At 43.0% G+C, this 21,140-nt stretch overlaps 1 protein-coding gene across 1 annotated transcript in view; it reads left to right on the forward strand.

The window, feature by feature from the left end:
• Nucleotides 1-1,442: 1,442 nt before the first annotated feature.
• The window catches only part of LOC123764596 (monocarboxylate transporter 9), a 78,402-nt gene continuing 58,704 nt past the window's right edge, over nucleotides 1,443-21,140 (forward strand). The window contains exon 1 of the mRNA XM_069314585.1: nucleotides 1,443-2,322. Coding sequence (XP_069170686.1) covers nucleotides 2,002-2,322 — 321 coding nt within the window. The 5' untranslated portion in view covers nucleotides 1,443-2,001. The remainder of the gene's footprint in view (nucleotides 2,323-21,140) is intronic.

Consider the following 21,140-nt stretch of genomic DNA (forward strand, 5'->3'; position numbering starts at 1 on the left):
GGAGGGGGCGTGGCAGTGGGCATGGGTGGGGGCGTGGCAGGGGGCGTGGCAGTGGGCATGGCAGGGGGCGTGGCAGTGGAGGGGGCATGGCAGTGGGCATGGGAGGGGGCGTGGCAGGGGGCATGGGAGGGGGCGTGGCAGTGGGCATGGGAGGGGGCGTGGCAGGTGTTGGGAAAAACCGACTTCCAATAATAATTTTGGTTGCAATTTGCAGATAATTGCTCTGCTGTTTTTGTACTAATCCATTAACCAATACTAATACAAATTAATTTAGTTAATCATTCAAAGAAAACGGGATTACAGTGGAATTATCCCTTAAACAGGAGATATTATTGCCATGCTATTAAAATATCAAAATCAAATATAAACTAACAACTTAAAACCTTCAGTCCAGTATTAGAATCAATAACAACTGTTCTCTGTGACTGCATCAAACAAAATAATAATTATAATCAACGCCTCCCAACCATCGTCCATTGATGGGGAGCACATTGAGCCGCTCCTAGAGGCGTCCCTGGACCAGGGGAAGGTGGAGGACGTCATTGTATAACAGGAAGTCTCGTGAGGAAACGTTCTTGGCAGTCACGTTAATACTCCTGACCCGAGCCATCTTTACGTTCTTCTGCTGCCTCAAAATTACGAGAGTATCTCGTATCCCGTTTGTCAAAAATAACCTTCATTTCATTACAGGTCCCTATATGTTATACTTGACAACCGGTGATGAGGCGGGCAGACACCCAAAATTGGATGAGGCTCTTACAATCACGTTACAAATAATAATTTTTGGTGTCATATCTGTGATTAGGAAGGTATTCACAGTAACTATATTGTATCATTCCGGCAGATCTGCTGTTGCCACCTGCAGAACTTGGCGACATCTACCAGTTGCAACACGTGAGGAGGTATCTACGCCACAGCCACGAAGCCCAGCCCTGGCTGCTTGCCCGCGTGCCCCTCTAGTACCCAGGGTGAAGCCACCAATCAGATAACACTATCAGTCATTTAAACTAACCCCAATAATATTAACAATTAGTATAAATTTTCCTGTCAATCGATACTTCTCGATTGATAGGCTACTACAAATAAACCCCCAACTTGTGTTGAGATGTGACTTGTGGGAGAATTAAAATGATGTCGTCTACTCAATAAATCATACAGTACGCTAAGCTATCGTAAGAAACAAAATAATAATTAAATTTATATTATAAATTAGAATACATTAAGTTAATCAGTTAATTCATAATTAAAATAAATAATAAAACCCAATGAGTCAGAATTCCCCACAGCAGCGGGGCGTGGGAGGGGGCATGGGAGGGGGCGTGGGAGGGGTCGTGACCGGGGGCATGGGAGGGGTCGTGACCGGGGGCATGGGAGGGGGCGTGGGAGGGGGCGCGGGGTGTGTGGAGGTAAACATCAGGGCCTCAGTAGTTGTTCCCAACACCACGCGTGTGGTTGGGGTCCCTCCCAGCTGCTGTGACCCCTCCCAGCTGCTGTGACCCCTCCCTCCCAGCTGCTGTAACCCCCCTCCCAGCTGCTGTAACCCCCTCCCAGCTGCTGTGACCCCACCCAGCTGCTGTGACCTCTCTCAGCTGCTGTGACCCCTCCCAGCTGCTGTGACCCCCCTCCCAGCTGATTTGACCCCCCTCCCAGCTGCCGTGACCCCCCTCCCAGCTGCTTTGACCCCCCTCCCAGCTGCTGTGACCCCACCCAGCTGCTGTGACCCCCCTCCCAGCTGCTGTGACCTCTCTCAGCTGCTGTGACCCCTCCCAGCTGCTGTGACCCCCCTCCCAGCTGCTTTGACCCCCCTCCCAGCTGCTGAGACCCCTACCAGCTCCAGTGACCCCGGCGCCGCCTCCTAGGCCCGTGACGGTGTCTGGGGGTAACGAACAAATATCTGTGAACACAAACAAATGTCACTTACAAGCCTGCCAAATGCGTTCGTATTCAAATACTTATTTACTTGTAAGAGTTCGGCGTTAAGTAGAGGTTGGCGAGTCACTAATGTGCAACAGGTGTTGCGGGAGGTGTTGCGGCAGCCTGTTGCGGGAGGTGAACCGCGGAGACAGGACCAGAGGTAGTAACATGGAGCCGCATGCGGCCGCTGATGAGCTGGGGACCCATCAGGAGAACCAAGACATCGGATGTGCTCAGGGAGTGGATGCCTCGGGCAGCGTCAGGCCCAGCAGGGTACAGCCGGAGCCGGACGTACAGCGCCCGAGAGACCTGGAGCCGGATACGACAGTTGTGCCCCAACAGGACAGGTTCGAGGCTCCTGACGGAGGCTGGGGATGGGTCGTCGCCGCCGGAGTCTTCCTCATAGCCGTAAGTGTAGGGTTATTTAGTAGCCTTAGTGTAGGGTTGTTTAGTAGTCTTAGTGTAGGGTTATTTAGTAGTCTTAGTGTAGGGTTGTTTAGTAGCCTTAGTGTAGGGTTGTTTAGTAGTCTTAGTGTAGGGTTGTTTAGTAGTCTTAGTGTATGTAGGGTTGTTTAGTAGTCTTAGTGTAGGGTTGTTTAGTAGCCTTAGTGTAGGGTTGTTTAGTAGTCTTAGTGTATGTAGGGTTGTTTAGTAGCCTTAGTGTAGGGTTGTTTAGTAGTCTTAGTGTAGGGTTGTTTAGTAGTCTTAGTGTAGGGTTGTTTAGTAGCCTTAGTGTATGTAGGGTTGTTTAGTAGTCTTAGTGTATGTAGGGTTGTTTAGTAGTCTTAGTGTAGGGTTGTTTAGTAGCCTTAGTGTAGGGTTGTTTAGTAGCCTTAGTGTAGGGTTGTTTAGTAGTCTTAGTGTATGTAGGGTTGTTTAGTAGTCTTAGTGTAGGGTTGTTTAGTAGTCTTAGTGTATGTAGGGTTGTTAAGTAGTCTTAGTGTAGGGTTGTTTAGTAGTCTTAGTGTATGTAGGGTTGTTAAGTAGTCTTAGTGTAGGGTTGTTTAGTAGTCTTAGTGTAGGGTTGTTTAGTAGTCTTAGTGTAGGGTTGTTTAGTAGTCTTAGTGTATGTAGGGTTGTTAAGTAGTCTTAGTGTATGTAGGGTTGTTAAGTAGTCTTAGTGTAGGGTTGTTAAGTAGTCTTAGTGTAGGGTTGTTTAGTAGTCTTAGTGTAGGGTTGTTTAGTAGTCTTAGTGTAGGGTTGTTTAGTAGTCTTAGTGTAGGGTTGTTTAGTAGTCTTAGTGTAGGGTTGTTTAGTAGTCTTAGTGTATGTAGGGTTGTTTAGTAGTCTTAGTGTAGGGTTGTTTAGTAGCCTTAGTGTAGGGTTGTTTAGTAGTCTTAGTGTAGGGTTGTTTAGTAGTCTTAGTGTATGTAGGGTTGTTTAGTAGTCTTAGTGTAGGGTTGTTTAGTAGTCTTAGTGTATGTAGGGTTGTTAAGTAGTCTTAGTGTAGGGTTGTTTAGTAGTCTTAGTGTATGTAGGGTTGTTAAGTAGTCTTAGTGTAGGGTTGTTTAGTAGTCTTAGTGTATGTAGGGTTGTTAAGTAGTCTTAGTGTATGTAGGGTTGTTAAGTAGTCTTAGTGTAGGGTTGTTTAGTAGTCTTAGTGTAGAGTTGTTTAGTAGTCTTAGTGTAGGGTTGTTTAGTAGTCTTAGTGTATGTAGGGTTGTTTAGTAGTCTTAGTGTAGGGTTGTTTAGTAGCCTTAGTGTAGGGTTGTTTAGTAGTCTTAGTGTAGGGTTGTTTAGTAGTCTTAGTGTATGTAGGGTTGTTTAGTAGTCTTAGTGTAGGGTTGTTTAGTAGTCTTAGTGTATGTAGGGTTGTTAAGTAGTCTTAGTGTAGGGTTGTTTAGTAGTCTTAGTGTATGTAGGGTTGTTTAGTAGTCTTAGTGTAGGGTTGATTAGTAGTCTTAGTGTAGGGTTGTTTAGTAGCCTTAGTGTATGTAGGGTTGTTTAGTAGTCTTAGTGAAGGGTTGTTTAGTAGTCTTAGTGTAGGGTTGTTTAGTAGTCTTAGTGTAGGGTTGTTAAGTAGTCTTAGTGTAGGGTTGATTAGTAGTCTTAGTGTAGGGTTGTTTAGTAGTCTTAGTGTAGAGTTGTTTAGTAGTCTTAGTGTATGTAGGGTTGTTTAGTAGTCTTAGTGAAGGGTTGTTTAGTAGTCTTAGTGTAGGGTTGTTTAGTAGCCTTAGTGTATGTAGGGTTGTTTAGTAGTCTTAGTGTATGTAGGGTTGTTTAGTAGTCTTAGTGTAGGGTTGTTTAGTAGTCTTAGTGTAGGGTTGTTTAGTAGTCTTAGTGTAGGGTTGTTTAGTAGTCTTAGTGTAGAGTTGTTTAGTAGTCTTAGTGTAGGGTTATTTAGTAGTCTTAGTGTATGTAGGGTTGTTAAGTAGTCTTAGTGTAGGGTTGATTAGTAGTCTTAGTGTAGGGTTGTTTAGTAGTCTTAGTGTATGTAGGGTTGTTAAGTAGTCTTAGTGTAGGGTTGATTAGTAGTCTTAGTGTATGTAGGGTTGTTAAGTAGTCTTAGTGTAGGGTTGTTTAGTAGTCTTAGTGTATGTAGGGTTGTTTAGTAGTCTTAGTGTAGGGTTGATTAGTAGTCTTAGTGTAGGGTTGTTTAGTAGCCTTAGTGTATGTAGGGTTGTTTAGTAGTCTTAGTGAAGGGTTGTTTAGTAGTCTTAGTGTAGGGTTGTTTAGTAGTCTTAGTGTAGGGTTGTTAAGTAGTCTTAGTGTAGGGTTGATTAGTAGTCTTAGTGTAGGGTTGTTTAGTAGTCTTAGTGTAGGGTTGTTTAGTAGTCTTAGTGTAGAGTTGTTTAGTAGTCTTAGTGTATGTAGGGTTGTTTAGTAGTCTTAGTGAAGGGTTGTTTAGTAGTCTTAGTGTAGGGTTGTTTAGTAGTCTTAGTGTAGGGTTGTTTAGTAGTCTTAGTGTATGTAGGGTTGTTAAGTAGTCTTAGTGTAGGGTTGTTTAGTAGTCTTAGTGTATGTAGGGTTGTTTAGTAGTCTTAGTGTAGGGTTGTTTAGTAGTCTTAGTGTAGGGTTGTTTAGTAGTCTTAGTGTATGTAGGGTTGTTTAGTAGTCTTAGTGTAGGGTTGTTTAGTAGTCTTAGTGTAGGGCTGTTTAGTAGTCTTAGTGTATGTAGGGTTGTTTAGTAGTCTTAGTGTAGGGTTGTTTAGTAGCCTTAGTGTATGTAGGGTTGTTTAGTAGTCTTAGTGTATGTAGGGTTGTTTAGTAGTCTTAGTGTAGGGTTGTTTAGTAGTCTTAGTGTAGGGTTGTTTAGTAGCCTTAGTGTAGAGTTGTTTAGTAGTCTTAGTGTAGGGTTGTTTAGTAGTCTTAGTGTAGGGTTGTTTAGTAGTCTTAGTGTAGAGTTGTTTAGTAGTCTTAGTGTAGGGTTGTTTAGTAGTCTTAGTGTAGAGTTGTTTAGTAGTCTTAGTGTAGAGTTGTTTAGTAGTCTTAGTGTAGGGTTGTTTAGTAGTCTTAGTGTAGGGTTGTTTAGTAGTCTTAGTGTAGGGTTGTTTAGTAGTCTTAGTGTAGGGTTGTTTAGTAGTCTTAGTGTAGGGTTGTTTAGTAGTCTTAGTGTATGTAGGGTTGTTTAGTAGTCTTAGTGTAGGGTTGTTTAGTAGCCTTAGTGTATGTAGGGTTGTTTAGTAGTCTTAGTGTATGTAGGGTTGTTTAGTAGTCTTAGTGTAGGGTTGTTTAGTAGTCTTAGTGTAGGGTTGTTTAGTAGCCTTAGTGTAGAGTTGTTTAGTAGTCTTAGTGTAGGGTTGTTTAGTAGTCTTAGTGTAGGGTTGTTTAGTAGTCTTAGTGTAGGGTTGTTTAGTAGTCTTAGTGTAGAGTTGTTTAGTAGTCTTAGTGTAGGGTTGTTTAGTAGTCTTAGTGTAGGGTTGTTTAGTAGTCTTAGTGTAGAGTTGTTTAGTAGTCTTAGTGTAGGGTTGTTTAGTAGTCTTAGTGTAGAGTTGTTTAGTAGTCTTAGTGTAGAGTTGTTTAGTAGTCTTAGTGTAGGGTTGTTTAGTAGTCTTAGTGTAGGGTTGTTTAGTAATCTTAGTGTAGGGTTGTTTAGTAGTCTTAGTGTAGGGTTGTTTAGTAGTCTTAGTGTAGGGTTGTTTAGTAGTCTTAGTGTAGGGTTGTTTAGTAGTCTTAGTGTAGGGTTGTTTAGTAGTCTTAGTGTATGTAGGGTTGTTTAGTAGTCTTAGTGTATGTAGGGTTGTTTAAGTAGTCTTAGTGTAGGGTTGTTTAGTAGTCTTAGTGTAGGGTTGTTTAGTAGTCTTAGTGTAGGGTTGTTTAGTAGTCTTAGTGTAGGAGGTTGTTTAGTAGTCTTAGTGTAGGGTTGTTTAGTAGTCTTAGTGTAGGGTTGTTTAGTAGTCTTAGTGTAGGGTTGTTTAGTAGTCTTAGTGTAGGGTTGTTTAGTAGTCTTAGTGTAGGGTTGTTTAGTAGTCTTAGTGTAGGGTTGTTTAAGTAGTCTTAGTGTAGGGTTGTTTAGTAGTCTTAGTGTAGGGTTGTTTAGTAGTCTTAGTGTAGGGTTGTTAGTAGTCTTAGTGTAGGGTTGTTAGTAGTCTTAGTGTAGGGTTGTTAGTAGTCTTAGTGTAGGGTTGTTTAGTAGTCTTAGTGTAGGGTTGTTTAAGTAGTCTTAGTGTAGGGTTGTTTAGTAGTCTTAGTGTAGGGTTGTTAGTAGTCTTAGTGTAGGGTTGTTTAGTAGTCTTAGTGTAGGGTTGTTTAGTAGTCTTAGTGTAGGGTTGTTTAGTAGTCTTAGTGTATGTAGGGTTGTTTAGTAGTCTTAGTGTAGGGTTGTTTAGTAGTCTTAGTGTATGTAGGGTTGTTTAGTAGTCTTAGTGTAGGGTTGTTTAGTAGTCTTAGTGTAGGGTTGTTTAGTAGTCTTAGTGTAGGGTTGTTTAGTAGTCTTAGTGTAGGGTTGTTTAGTAGTCTTAGTGTAGGGTTGTTTAGTAGTCTTAGTGTAGGGTTGTTTAGTAGTCTTAGTGTAGGGTTGTTAGTAGTCTTAGTGTAGGGTTGTTTAGTAGTCTTAGTGTAGGGTTGTTTAGTAGTCTTAGTGTAGGGTTGTTTAGTAGTCTTAGTGTAGGGTTGTTTAGTAGTCTTAGTGTAGGGTTGTTTAGTAGTCTTAGTGTAGGGTTGTTTAGTAGTCTTAGTGTAGGGTTGTTTAGTAGTCTTAGTGTAGGGTTGTTTAGTAGTCTTAGTGTAGGGTTGTTAGTAGTCTTAGTGTAGGGTTGTTTAGTAGTCTTAGTGTAGGGTTGTTTAGTAGTCTTAGTGTAGGGTTGTTTAGTAGTCTTAGTGTAGGGTTGTTAAGTAGTCTTAGTGTAGGGTTGTTTAGTAGTCTTAGTGTAGGGTTGTTTAGTAGTCTTAGTGTAGGGTTGTTAAGTAGTCTTAGTGTAGGGTTGTTAAGTAGTCTTAGTGTAGGGTTGTTTAGTAGTCTTAGTGTAGGGTTGTTTAGTAGTCTTAGTGTAGGGTTGTTTAGTAGTCTTAGTGTAGGGTTGTTAGTAGTCTTAGTGTATGTAGGGTTGTTTAGTAGTCTTAGTGTATAGGGTTGTTAAGTAGTCTTAGTGTAGGGTTGTTTAGCAGTCTTAGTGTAGGGTTGTTTAGTAGTCTTAGTGTAGGGTTGTTTAGTAGCCTTAGTGTAGGGTTCTTTAGTAGTCTTAGTGTAGGGTTGTTTAGTAGTCTTAGTGTAGGGTTGTTTAGTAGTCTTAGTGTATGTAAGGTTGTTTAGTAGTCTTAGTGTAGGGTTGTTTAGTAGTCTTAGTGTAGGGTTGTTTAGTAGTCTTAGTGTAGGGTTGTTTAGTAGTCTTAGTGTAGGGTTGTTTAGTAGCCTTAGTGTAGGGTTGTTTAGTAGTCTTAGTGTATGTAGGGTTGTTTAGTAGTCTTAGTGTAGGGTTGTTTAGTAGTCTTAGTGTAGGGTTGTTTAGCAGTCTTAGTGTAGGGTTGTTTAGCAGTCTTAGTGTAGGGTTGTTTAGTAGTCTTAGTGTAGGGTTGTTTAGTAGCCTTAGTGTAGGGTTGTTTAGTAGCCTTAGTGTAGGGTTGTTTAGTAGTCTTAGTGTATGTAGGGTTGTTTAGTAGTCTTAGTGAAGGGTTGTTTAGTAGTCTTAGTGAAGGGTTGTTTAGTAGTCTTAGTGTAGGGTTGTTTAGTAGTCTTAGTGTAGGGTTGTTTAGTAGTCTTAGTGTAGGGTTGTTTAGTAGTCTTAGTGTATGTAGGGTTGTTTAGTAGTCTTAGTGTAGGGTTGTTTAGCAGTCTTAGTGAAGGGTTGTTTAGTAGTCTTAGTGTAGGGTTGTTTAGTAGTCTTAGTGTATGTAGGGTTGTTTAGTAGTCTTAGTGTAGGGTTGTTTAGTAGTCTTAGTGTAGGGTTGTTTAGTAGTCTTAGTGTAGGGTTGTTTAGTAGTCTTAGTGTAGGGTTGTTTAGTAGTCTTAGTGTAGGGTTGTTTAGTAGTCTTAGTGTATGTAGGGTTGTTTAGTAGTCTTAGTGTATGTAGGGTTGTTTAGCAGTCTTAGTGTAGGGTTGTTTAGTAGTCTTAGTGTATGTAGGGTTGTTTAGTAGCCTTAGTGTATGTAGGGTTGTTTAGTAGCCTTAGTGTATGTAGGGTTGTTTAGTAGCCTTAGTGTATGTAGGGTTGTTTAGTAGCCTTAGTGTATGTAGGGTTGTTTAGTAGCCTTAGTGTATGTAGGGTTGTTTAGCAGTCTTAGTGTAGGGTTGTTTAGTAGTCTTAGTGTATGTAGGGTTGTTTAGTAGTCTTAGTGTATGTAGGGTTGTTTAGTAGCCTTAGTGTATGTAGGGTTGTTTAGTAGCCTTAGTGTATGTAGGGTTGTTTAGTAGCCTTAGTGTATGTAGGGTTGTTTAGCAGTCTTAGTGTAGGGTTGTTTAGTAGTCTTAGTGTATGTAGGGTTGTTTAGCAGTCTTAGTGTAGGGTTGTTTAGTAGCCTTAGTGTAGGGTTGTTTAGTAGCCTTAGTGTATGTAGGGTTGTTTAGTAGTCTTAGTGTATGTAGGGTTGTTTAGTAGTCTTAGTGTAGGGTTGTTTAGTAGTCTTAGTGTAGGGTTGTTTAGTAGTCTTAGTGTATGTAGGGTTGTTTAGTAGTCTTAGTGTAGGGTTGTTTAGTAGTCTTAGTGTAGGGTTGTTTAGTAGCCTTAGTGTAGGGTTGTTTAGTAGTCTTAGTGTAGGGTTGTTTAGTAGTCTTAGTGTAGGGTTGTTTAGTAGCCTTAGTGTAGGGTTGTTTAGTAGTCTTAGTGTATGTAGGGTTGTTTAGTAGTCTTAGTGTAGGGTTGTTTAGTAGTCTTAGTGTAGGGTTGTTTAGTAGCCTTAGTGTAGGGTTGTTTAGTAGTCTTAGTGTAGGGTTGTTTAGTAGCCTTAGTGTAGGGTTGTTTAGTAGTCTTAGTGTAGGGTTGTTTAGTAGCCTTAGTGTAGGGTTGTTTAGTAGCCTTAGTGTAGGGTTGTTTAGTAGTCTTAGTGTATGTAGGGTTGTTTAGTAGTCTTAGTGTAGGGTTGTTTAGCAGTCTTAGTGTATGTAGGGTTGTTTAGTAGTCTTAGTGTAGGGTTGTTTAGCAGTCTTAGTGTATGTAGGGTTGTTTAGTAGCCTTAGTGTAGGGTTGTTTAGTAGCCTTAGTGTAGGGTTGTTTAGTAGTCTTAGTGTAGGGTTGTTTAGCAGTCTTAGTGTAGGGTTGTTTAGTAGCCTTAGTGAATGTAGGGTTGTTTAGCAGTCTTAGTGTAGGGTTGTTTAGTAGTCTTAGTGTAGGGTTGTTTAGTAGTCTTAGTGTATGTAGGGTTGTTTAGCAGTCTTAGTGTAGGGTTGTTTAGTAGTCTTAGTGTAGGGTTGTTTAGTAGTCTTAGTGTAGGGTTGTTTAGTAGTCTTAGTGTATGTAGGGTTGTTTAGTAGCCTTAGTGTATGTAGGGTTGTTTAGTAGCCTTAGTGTAGGGTTGTTTAGTAGCCTTAGTGTAGGGTTGTTTAGTAGTCTTAGTGTAGGGTTGTTTAGTAGTCTTAGTGTATGTAGGGTTGTTTAGTAGTCTTAGTGTAGGGTTGTTTAGTAGTCTTAGTGTAGGGTTGTTTAGTAGTCTTAGTGTAGGGTTGTTTAGTAGTCTTAGTGTAGGGTTGTTTAGTAGCCTTAGTGTAGGGTTGTTTAGTAGTCTTAGTGTAGGGTTGTTTAGTAGCCTCAGTGTAGGGTTGTTTAGCAGTCTTAGTGTAGGGTTGTTTAGTAGCCTCAGTGTAGGGTTGTTTAGCAGTCTTAGTGTAGGGTTGTTTAGTAGTCTTAGTGTAGGGTTGTTTAGTAGCCTTAGTGTAGGGTTGTTTAGTAGCCTTAGTGTAGGGTTGTTTAGTAGTCTTAGTGTAGGGTTGTTTAGTAGCCTCAGTGTAGGGTTTAGCAGTCTTAGTGTAGGGTTGTTTAGTAGTCTTAGTGTAGGGTTGTTTAGTAGTCTTAGTGTATGTAGGGTTGTTTAGTAGTCTTAGTGAAGGGTTGTTTAGTAGCCTTAGTGTAGGGTTGTTTAGCAGTCTTAGTGTAGGGTTGTTTAGTAGCCTTAGTGTAGGGTTGTTTAGTAGTCTTAGTGTAGGGTTGTTTAGTAGTCTTAGTGTAGGGTTGTTTAGTAGTCTTAGTGTAGGGTTGTTTAGTAGTCTTAGTGTAGGGTTGTTTAGTAGCCTCAGTGTAGGGTTGTTTAGCAGTCTTAGTGAAGGGTTGTTTAGTAGTCTTAGTGTAGGGTTGTTTAGTAGTCTTAGTGTATGTAGGGTTGTTTAGTAGTCTTAGTGAAGGGTTGTTTAGTAGCCTTAGTGTAGGGTTGTTTAGCAGTCTTAGTGTAGGGTTGTTTAGCAGTCTTAGTGTAGGGTTGTTTAGTAGTCTTAGTGTAGGGTTGTTTAGTAGTCTTAGTGTATGTAGGGTTGTTTAGTAGTCTTAGTGAAGGGTTGTTTAGTAGCCTTAGTGTAGGGTTGTTTAGCAGTCTTAGTGTAGGGTTGTTTAGCAGTCTTAGTGTAGGGTTGTTTAGTAGTCTTAGTGTAGGGTTGTTTAGTAGTCTTAGTGTATGTAGGGTTGTTTAGTAGTCTTAGTGAAGGGTTGTTTAGTAGCCTTAGTGTAGGGTTGTTTAGTAGTCTTAGTGTAGGGTTGTTTAGTAGCCTTAGTGTAGGGTTGTTTAGCAGTCTTAGTGTAGGGTTGTTAAGTAGTCTTAGTGTAGGGTTGTTTAGTAGTCTTAGTGTAGAGTTGTTTAGCAGTCTTAGTGTAGGGTTGTTTAGTAGTCTTAGTGTAGGGTTGTTTAGTAGTCTTAGTGTAGGGTTGTTTAGTAGTCTTAGTGTAGGGTTGTTTAGTAGTCTTAGTGTAGGGTTGTTTAGTAGTCTTAGTGTAGGGTTGTTTAGTAGTCTTAGTGTAGGGTTGTTTAGTAGCCTTAGTGTAGGGTTGTTTAGCCGTCTTAGTGTAGGGTTGTTTAGTAGTCTTAGTGTAGGGTTGTTTAGTAGCCTTAGTGTAGGGTTGTTTAGTAGCCTTAGTGTAGGGTTGTTTAGTAGCCTTAGTGTATGTAGGGTTGTTTAGTAGTCTTAGTGTAGGGTTGTTTAGTAGTCTTAGTGTAGGGTTGTTTAGTAGCCTTAGTGTAGGGTTGTTTAGTAGTCTTAGTGTAGGGTTGTTTAGTAGTCTTAGTGTAGGGTTGTTTAGTAGTCTTAGTGTAGGGTTGTTTAGTAGTCTTAGTGTAGGGTTGTTTAGTAGTCTTAGTGTAGGGTTGTTTAGTAGTCATAGTGTAGGGTTGTTTAGTAGTCTTAGTGTATGTAGGGTTGTTTAGTAGTCTTAGTGTAGGGTTGTTTAGTAGTCTTAGTGTAGGGTTGTTTAGTAGCCTTAGTGTAGGGTTGTTTAGTAGTCTTAGTGTATGTAGGGTTGTTTAGTAGTCTTAGTGTAGGGTTGTTTAGTAGTCTTAGTGTAGGGTTGTTTAGTAGCCTTAGTGTAGGGTTGTTTAGTAGTCTTAGTGTAGGGTTGTTTAGTAGCCTTAGTGTAGGGTTGTTTAGCAGCCTTAGTGTAGTTCTGGAAGATCAACAACACGTTGTTTTTGCGTGATGGGTGTAGAGGGTGTTGACTGTGGTCATATCTGTACACATCAAGTAGGTGAGTGTTGATTAGACCCGCTCACACTCCTCTCACCGCTCTCCCCTCCCTGCACCCCCATCTAAGCTGGCTCTCTCTCGTCAGGGAGCCGCGAGTGTGAGAGAGGTTCTTCAAATGTATTTCAGCATATGTAGGTGTCTATAGATGAGTATTGTGTAGCATTCGTATATGCACACTTCGATGCTTTCATACATACAGTGGAACACACATGGAGGGAAATCAGCGGGGAATTGAAGGACATCAGGGAAACCATAAGTAAACAACAGATAGAACTAAGTGCAGCGCAGGAAGAAATAAAAAACTTTAAACAAGCCCTCCTCCCTGACTCATGCCCAGGCAACCAACCCCTAGATAGGGGATGTAGCTATGGCAGGGACCCCTACAATGGGTTATCTTGAGATGATTTCGAGGCTTTTTAGTGTCCCCGCGGCCCGGTCCACGACCAGGTCTCCACCCCCAGGAAGCAGCTCGTGACAGCTGACTAACACCCAGGTACATATTTTACTGCTATGTAACAGGGGCATAGGGTGAAAGAAACTCTGCCCATTGTTTCTCGCCGGCGCCTGGGATCGAACCCGGGACCACAGGATCACAAGTCCAGCATGCTGTCCGCTCGGCCGACCGGCTCCCCCCACCACCTCCCCCCCCACCAAAGGTGGGTGCCACCTTTGCGGACGTGCCGAGGAAAAGCCCAGATGTCCACAGTCAAGGAAGTTGTAATGAAAGCAGTAACTTCACGGGAGGCAGCAAGATGCATGAGCCAGCTAATGGAAAGGAAAAGAGCTGTAGTTGTGGAAGGTATTAAATAACTAGAAGGTTTCATGCAGGAAGAGTGGAAGGCCAAGGACAAAGCTGCAGTGTCAGGGTTACTGAAGGAGACACAAAAAGAAGGGGCTGTATAATGCATATAAAAGATTTCTGAATTGGCCAATACAACAAAGACAAAATGGATTGATAAAGGAAGTATTGAGGAACGAGGCCACGAAAGAGGACATCTTAGTATAAAAAAGAGCAAACTGCAATATGTAGGGAAATGCAGAGAGGTATTCCGTCAGAGGGACATGGCCAGGGATGAGATAATGCAGGCAGCAGATGCAAGGAAAAGGCGCATGGTGAGGGAAGAGAGCCAGGGAACTTTAGCCTCCAGCCCATAATCCCAGGGGGGAGTGGAAAACCCCGAAACAGGCAATTCAGGAACCCCAGAGTGGACTGCAACACCCCAACCTGCCACCCCATAGGAAAAGCACAAGCCCTCCCTTCCTGTTACACAATGCCTACCATACCACTCAAATCCTCCCTCCCCACCACACTCTGAGTACCCCCGGCCTCCCCATCCCCTGGTCTTCTCTCTGCCCCAAGCAAGCCCAGATAAGATCTAAGCCCTCCATCCCCCCACCTACCCCCAAACCCCTCGTAGCTACACCACTTCTAAGTCAATACGTCAAGGGGTCGACAAGAATGAGAGGAGAGGATGAACCAGCAATGCTTGATCTGATATTTACCCTAAATGAGTGGGATATAAGGGAAGTTAAGATGGAAGCGCCCTTGGGAATGAGTGATCACAGTGTATTGATCTTTGAGTACCTGGTAGAGCTAGGATTAATCTCCCCCAAAAAAGAACTAGGAAACAAAAGGCTGGCATCTCCTCATAATTAATGGCTGGAATTATGAGGAGATGAGAAGTTTCCTAAGGGATATACCATGGGACACAGAACTCAGAAATAAGTCCGTACAAGACATGATTGACTATGTCACCCAAAAGTGTCAGGTTCATCCCAAGCCCAAATGGAAAAATCCGTGAAGCAAAAGAAGAATCCATGGTTTAATAGGGCATGTATGGAAGCAAAGGAACTGAACAGAGTGGCGTGGAGGAACTTCCAAAATAACTGAACACCAGACAATAGAGAGAGAGATACCAGAGAACCAGGAATGAGTACGTCAGGGTGAGAAGAGCAGCTGAGAAAAATTATGTAAATGATATAGCAAACAAAGCCAAGACCAAACAAAAGCTACTACACAGTCACATCAGGAGGAAAACAACAGTGAAAGAACAGGTAATGAAACTTAGAACAGGCGAGGACAGGTATACAGAGAATGACAAAAAGGTGTATGGAGAACTCAATAAGAGATTCCAGGAGGTCTTCAGAATAGAACAAGGTGAGGTCACTGCGGTAGGAGAGGGGGCAGTAAACCAGGCGGCCTTGGAAGGGTTCAAAATTACGAGAGATGAGGTCAAGAGACCCCTGTTGGATCTAGATGTGAGAAAGGCCGTTGGTCCAGACGGGATTTCACCATAGGTACTGAAAGAGTGTGCAGAGGTACTCTGCTTGTCACTCTCCATAGTGTATAGTAGGTCACTGGAGACGGGAGACCTACCAGAAATATGGAAGACGGCTAATATAGTCCCAATATACAAAAAGGGTGACAGACAAGAGGCACTGAGCTACAGGCCAGTGTCCTTAACTTGTATACCATGCAAGGTGATAGAGAAGATAGTGATAAAAAATCTAGTAACACATCTGGACAGAAGGGACTTCGTGACAACCCATCAACATGGGTTCAGGGAGAGAGAAATCTTGCCTGACTGACTTAATAGAATTCTACGACCAGGTGACAAAGATTAAGCAAGAAAGAGAAGGCTAGGCAGACTGCATTTTCTTGGATTGTCAGAAAGCCTTTGACACAGTACCACATAAGAGGCTGGTACATAAACTGGAGAGACAGGCAAGAGTAACTGGTAAAGTGCTCCAGTGGATAAGGGGAGTACCTAAGCAATAGGAAGCAGAAAGTTACAGTGAGGGGTGAGACCTCAGATTGGCGTGAAGTCACCAGTGGAGTCCCACAGGGCTCTGTATTCGGTCCTATCCTATTTCTGATATACGTAAATGATCTCCCAGAGGGTATAGATTCATTACTCTATATGTTTGCTGACGATGCCAGAATTATGATAAGGATTAAGACAGAGGAGGAATGCTTGAAGCTTCAAGAAGACAAACTGAAGGAATGGTCAAAGAAATGGTTGTTTGAGTTTAACCCAAGCAAATGTAATATAACGAAGATAGATGTTGGGAGCAAGAGGCCAGATACAAGGTACCATTTGGGAGATGCAGTACTTCAAGAGTCAGAGAGAGAAATATCAGAGAGTCAGATATCACCTGGGTGTTGATATCATGCCAGACCTGTCCCCTGAAGCTCATATCAAGAGGATAACATCAGTGACATATCCCAGGTTCGCCAACATAAGAACGGCATTTAGAAACTTGTGTAAGGAATCATTCAGAACTTTGTATACCACATATGTCAGGCCAATCCTGAAGTATGCAGCCCCTGCATGGAGTCCATATCTAGTCAAGGATAAGACTAAACTGGAAAAGGTTCAAAGGCTTGCCACCAGACTAGTACCCGAGCTGAGAGGTATGAGCTACGAGGAGAGACTACTGGAATTAAACCTCACTTCGCTGGAAGACAGAAGAGTTAGGGGGCGACATGATCACCACATTCAAGATTCTCAAAGGGTAGATAAAGACAGGCTGTTTAACACGAGGGGCATACGCACTAGGAGACACAGGTGGAAACTGAGTGCCCAAATGAGCCACAGAGATATTATATAGAACTATTTTAGTGCCAGAGTGATTGACAAATGGAATGCATTAGGAAGTGATGTGGTGGAAGCTGACTCCATACACAGATTCAAGTGTAGATATTATAGAGCCCAGAAGGCTCAGGAACCTGTACACCTGTTGATTGACGGTTGAGAGGTGGGACCAAAGAGCCAAAGCTCAACCCCCCTCATGCACAAATAGGTGAGTACAGGAGGACGAGCCCTCACCCCCGAGCACTAAGAACACTCCCTGCCTCCCCCCTCCCATCCTGAGAACTAACCTAGACTTCTTCCTGTCACAAGCAGGCCTGGGCAATATTGAAGCCCTCCATCCCCGACTTCACCTCCTTCTGAACCCCTGGGTAACTACCTCACAGGAGAATGAGCCTACCCAAGCCCTACATGGAAGCTACATGGAAGCTGCCCATGGATCAGCTTCCTACACCTGTTGTAGGTGTAGGAAGACACCCTCCCCTCCCTCCCCCACTTGTCTGTGGGAGAGGGTGTGTGAAAATTGATATAAGGAAGTAAGCTTCAAAGTAATGTACTCAAACATTGATGGGATTACTAACAAAGTAAGTGAACTGGCGGAAAGGGTGCAGTTAGAAATCCAAGGTGTAATTGGACTCTCAGAAACAAAATTGTCAGGCGTCATAACAAACGTAGTGTTTCCAAAGGAATACTATATAGTAAGGAAAGAGAGGGAAGGGAGAGGAGGTGGAGGAGTGGCCCTGCTGATAAGGAAGGACTGGAGTTTTGAAGAGATGGAAACTCCAGGCTGTGACGGATTCAGAGATTACATAACAGGAACTATAACAATGGGTGGACCCAAGATAATAGTGGCAGTCATTTACAACACTCTACTAAATGACAGAAGACCCAGAAAGGAGTTAGATAGAAACAACATGGAACAACCAATAATATAATAGAGAGAGCAGCTTCAGTTGCCTGCAGGAATGGCTCCAGACTCTTAATTATGAGCGATTTCAACCATGGAAAGATAGATTGGGAGAATGAGGACCCACATGGAGGTGTAGATACGTGGAGAGCTAAACTCTTGGAAGTGACAACAAGGAACTTTCTGAGCCAACATGTCAGGGAACCCACAAGAGTGAGAGGCAATGACGAACCAGCTAGATTCGACCTGATATTCACCTTGAATGAGTCAGAAATAAGGGAATTTAAATTTGATACCCCCGTGGGAAGGAGTGACCACAGTGTATTGATATTTGAGTATCTGGTGGAGGTAGGGATAACCTATCCAAAGAAGGAGTCGAAAGGAAAAGGGTAAATTTTCTGTCAGATACAATAGTTGAGGAATTCACAAAGCAGATGCATAAAATAGAGAACATCCTTGATAACCAAGCAAACCCAATTCCAAATATTATCATCCTTGAAGACTTCAATTTTCCAATTCTTAGATGGAGAATGGCAAACAATACTATCATAGCAGGGAACCACCCTGGAAATAACTACATGTCAGAGAACTTTTGAGGTTCTGTGACAAATTCTCGCTCAACCAACAAATTACAGAACCATCTAGGAACGAAAACACACTAGACCTGTTATTCACAATGATTCACAAATTTCAGATACTACATACTCTGACCTTAAGCTCACTGAAGTGCAAACTAACATTAATAACGGTAGTAGGTCCAAGAGAAACAACAAGCGAGAAGGGTTATTCAATCAATTCAATTTCAACAATAAGAGGATCGTCTGGGAAAAAATAAATATAGATCTTGCAAACATTCAATGGGAGACGGTCTTAAGCGACAAAACTCCCACACAGGGAATAGCTCAACTGTCAGCTGAAGCTTACAAGGTCTGCTTGAAGCACGTACCTGTGAGGAGGGGCAGAAAGAGGACCACTCTAGAACAAGAACGCAGACCACTGTACAGAAGGAAAAAATCATGGAAATGCTTAGGTAGACACGAGTATCACAAGAAAAGAAAATAAACCTAAACAGAGAGGTCGAAGAAAAAGAGCAAACGTTGAAGCGATCATATGAGTCTGAGGAAATGGAACAGAAACCTATACAAGAGATAAAGAAAAATCCAAAATATTTTTTCACATATGCAAAATCAAAATAAAAAAACTTTACCAGTATTGGACCTTTAATTACAACTGAAGGACAACAAAGAAATTAAAGAAATTCTAAGAAGCCAGTATGAGGCTATGTTTAGCACACCAATAAACAACATGAAAGTTGATGACCCAGACAGCTTCTTTATGAATGACATTCAAGCTACAGATAATATTACGGATATTAACACGAACTCGGAAGACTTTGAAAGAGAAATTGACAACGTGCCCATGCACTCAGCTCCTGGGCATGACTCATGGAATTCAATATTCATAAAGAAATGTAAAGTACTAGTAGCGAGAGCACTCAGCATAATATGTAGAAAGAGCCTGGATACAGGGGAGATACCAGCAGCACTTAGATCTGCAGATATAGCTCCTCTGCACAAGGGGGGTAGTAAAGCCTTGGCAACAAATTATAGACCAGTTGCACTAACATCACACATAATAAAAGATTTTGAAAGAGTGATTAGGAATCAAATTTCCAGTTTTATGGAAAATAATGAACTTCACAACCCAGGACAGCATGGATTTAGAGTGGGAAGATCCTGTTACATAGAAGTTACTCAACAACTACAACAAAATCCCAGAAGCCTTAGAAGAAAAGCAAAATGCAGATGTTGTATACACAGACTTTGCAAAGGCGTTCGACAAATGTGACCATGGAGTAATAGCTCATAAAATGTAGCAAATAAAACGAGATCAATATGAATAACGGGTAAAGTTGGGCGTTGGATTTTCAACTTTCTGTTAAACAGAATGCAGAGAGTGACGGTCAATCAAATAAGATCGATCCCAAGTATAGTGAAAAGCTCTGTACCCCCAGTGCACAGTCCTTGCACCGCTGTTATTTCTCATTCTTATCTCGAATATAGACAAAAATACTAGTCACAGCTTTGTGTCATCCTCTTCAGATGATACATAAATCAGCATTAAAATTTTCTCTGTTGAATACACTGAAAAACTGCAGGCAGATATTAATAAAGCCTTCGATTGGGCAACTGAAAATAATATGATGTTTTACGGTGGCAAGTTCCAGGTTCCTAGGTATGGTGGAAACGAGGAAGTTAAGCGAAACACAGGGTACAGGACACAATCATAGAAGGAAAGCAACATGTAAAAGATCTGGGAATTATGATGTCTGACCACCTGATATTTAGTGAACATAACCGTGCAAATATAGGTGGCCAGAAAAATGATAGGATGGATTATAAGAACATTCACATCCGGGGATCCCACAGCAATGCTAATACTTTTTGAATCACTTGTGCTGTCCCGTCTTGAGTATTGAGTATTGCTCGGCACTCACTTCACCTTTCAGAGTAGGAGAGATCTCTGAATTAGAGGGAATACAGAGATCATATACGGCATACATGAACAAGATAAAACATCTAAATTATTGTGACTGTCTCAAAGCTCTCAAAATACTCTTTAGAAAGGAGACAAGAAAGGTATCAAATAAAATATAGATGGAAGATACTTGAAGGCTGATCACAAGCATCACAGGTCGGATCACAAGCATCACAGGTCGGATCACAAGCATCACAGGTCGGATCACAAGCATCACAGGTCACAAGAACTGAGCCAGCAGCCGGACTTGTCTGGCTGCTCCAGCTCTCTCTCTCTCTCTCTCTCTCTCTCTCTCTCTCTCTCTCTCTCTCTCTCTCTCTCTCTCTCTCAACACTTCACTCTAGAAGGTCGGACCCCCACTCCCAGCCTGGTGTTGTATACCATAAGGGTCGGTGGGCCTTCTCCAGTGATGTGAAGAGTGGGTGGGCCTTCTCCAGTGATGTGAAGAGTGGGTGGGCCTTCTCCAGTGATGTGAAGAGTGGGTGGGCCTTCTCCAGTGATGTGAAGAGTCGGTGGGCCTTCTCCAGTGATGTGAAGAGTCGGTGGGCCTTCTCCAGTGATGTGAAGAGTGGGTGGGCCTTCTCCAGTGATGTGAAGAGTCGGTGGGCCTTCTCCAGTGATGTGAAGAGTGGGTGGGCCTTCTCCAGTGATGTGAAGAGTGGGTGGGCCTTCTCCAGTGATGTGAAGAGTCGGTGGGCCTTCTCCAGTGATGTGAAGAGTCGGTGGGCCTTCTCCAGTGATGTGAAGAGTGGGTGGGCCTTCTCCAGTGATGTGAAGAGTCGGTGGGCCTTCTCCAGTGATGTGAAGAGTCGGTGGGCCTTCTCCAGTGATGTGAAGAGTGGGTGGGCCTTCTCCAGTGATGTGAAGAGTGGGTGGGCCTTCTCCAGTGATGTGAAGAGTCGGTGGGCCTTCTCCAGTGATGTGAAGAGTCGGTGGGCCTTCTCCAGTGATGTGAAGAGTCGGTGGGCCTTCTCCAGTGATGTGAAGAGTCGGTGGGCCTTCTCCAGTGATGTGAAGAGTCGGTGGGCCTTCTCCAGTGATGTGAAGAGTGGGTGGGCCTTCTCCAGTGATGTGAAGAGTCGGTGGGCCTTCTCCAGTGATGTGAAGAGTCGATGGGCCTTCTCCAGTAATGTGAAGAGTCGGTGGGCCTTCTCCAGTGATGTGAAGAGTCGGTGGGCCTTCTCCAGTGATGTGAAGAGTCGGTGGGCCTTCTCCAGTGATGTGAAGAGTCGGTGGGCCTTCTCCAGTGATGTGAAGAGTGGGTGGGCCTTCTCCAGTGATGTGAAGAGTCGGTGGGCCTTCTCCAGTGATGTGAAGAGTCGGTGGGCCTTCTCCAGTGATGTGAAGAGTGGGTGGGCCTTCTCCAGTGATGTGAAGAGTCGGTGGGCCTTCTCCAGTAATGTGAAGAGTCGGTGGGCCTTCTCCATTGATGTGAAGAGTGGGTGGGCCTTCTCCAGTGATGTGAAGAGTCGGTGGGCCTTCTCCAGTGATGTGAAGAGTCGATGGGCCTTCTCCAGTAATGTGAAGAGTCGATGGGCCTTCTTCAGTGATGTGAAGAGTCGATGGGCGTTCTTCAGTGATGTGAAGAGTCGATGGGCCTTCTCCAGTGATGTGAAGAGTCGATGGGCGTCCTTCAGTGATGTGATTTGCCATTAGAGCACTGCCAAGACTGCTCCTGCTCCCTCTACCTTGCATCACAAACACTACAAGGTCCGGGGAACGCCCCTCGACGAGCATGCGTTCTCCAAGACCACCCTCCTGAAGCTTTTTAAAGCAGAAGCCGACGTAACTCCTATCGACATCGAACAGGAAGGCACGGACATCGTCTTCTACTTCTCAAGCGAGGAGGACCTCGACAAACTGCTGAGTTTCCACTATGATTTTATCGTGACGTACCACCTTTGTCTCAACTTCTCACGTCAGTACCTTGCGCGAACTGTCTTTATTAGTGAACTCAGCCCGGGGATCGTGGAACAAGCCGCAGCAGATAATACAGCTTTTATGACCGACATCACAAACTCAAATTCGGGCTTGCAGCCCCGTCAAGCTCACTTCTTCAATAAAAACCGCACCTTGAAGCTCACCTTCGTGAACGTAGCTTCGTCTACCCTGGCTACCAGAAATGGTCTCTACAGCTTCAGCATCCACATT

This window comes from Procambarus clarkii, chromosome 79, assembly GCF_040958095.1.
Source record: "Procambarus clarkii isolate CNS0578487 chromosome 79, FALCON_Pclarkii_2.0, whole genome shotgun sequence".
Lineage (NCBI taxonomy): Eukaryota > Metazoa > Arthropoda > Malacostraca > Decapoda > Cambaridae > Procambarus > Procambarus clarkii.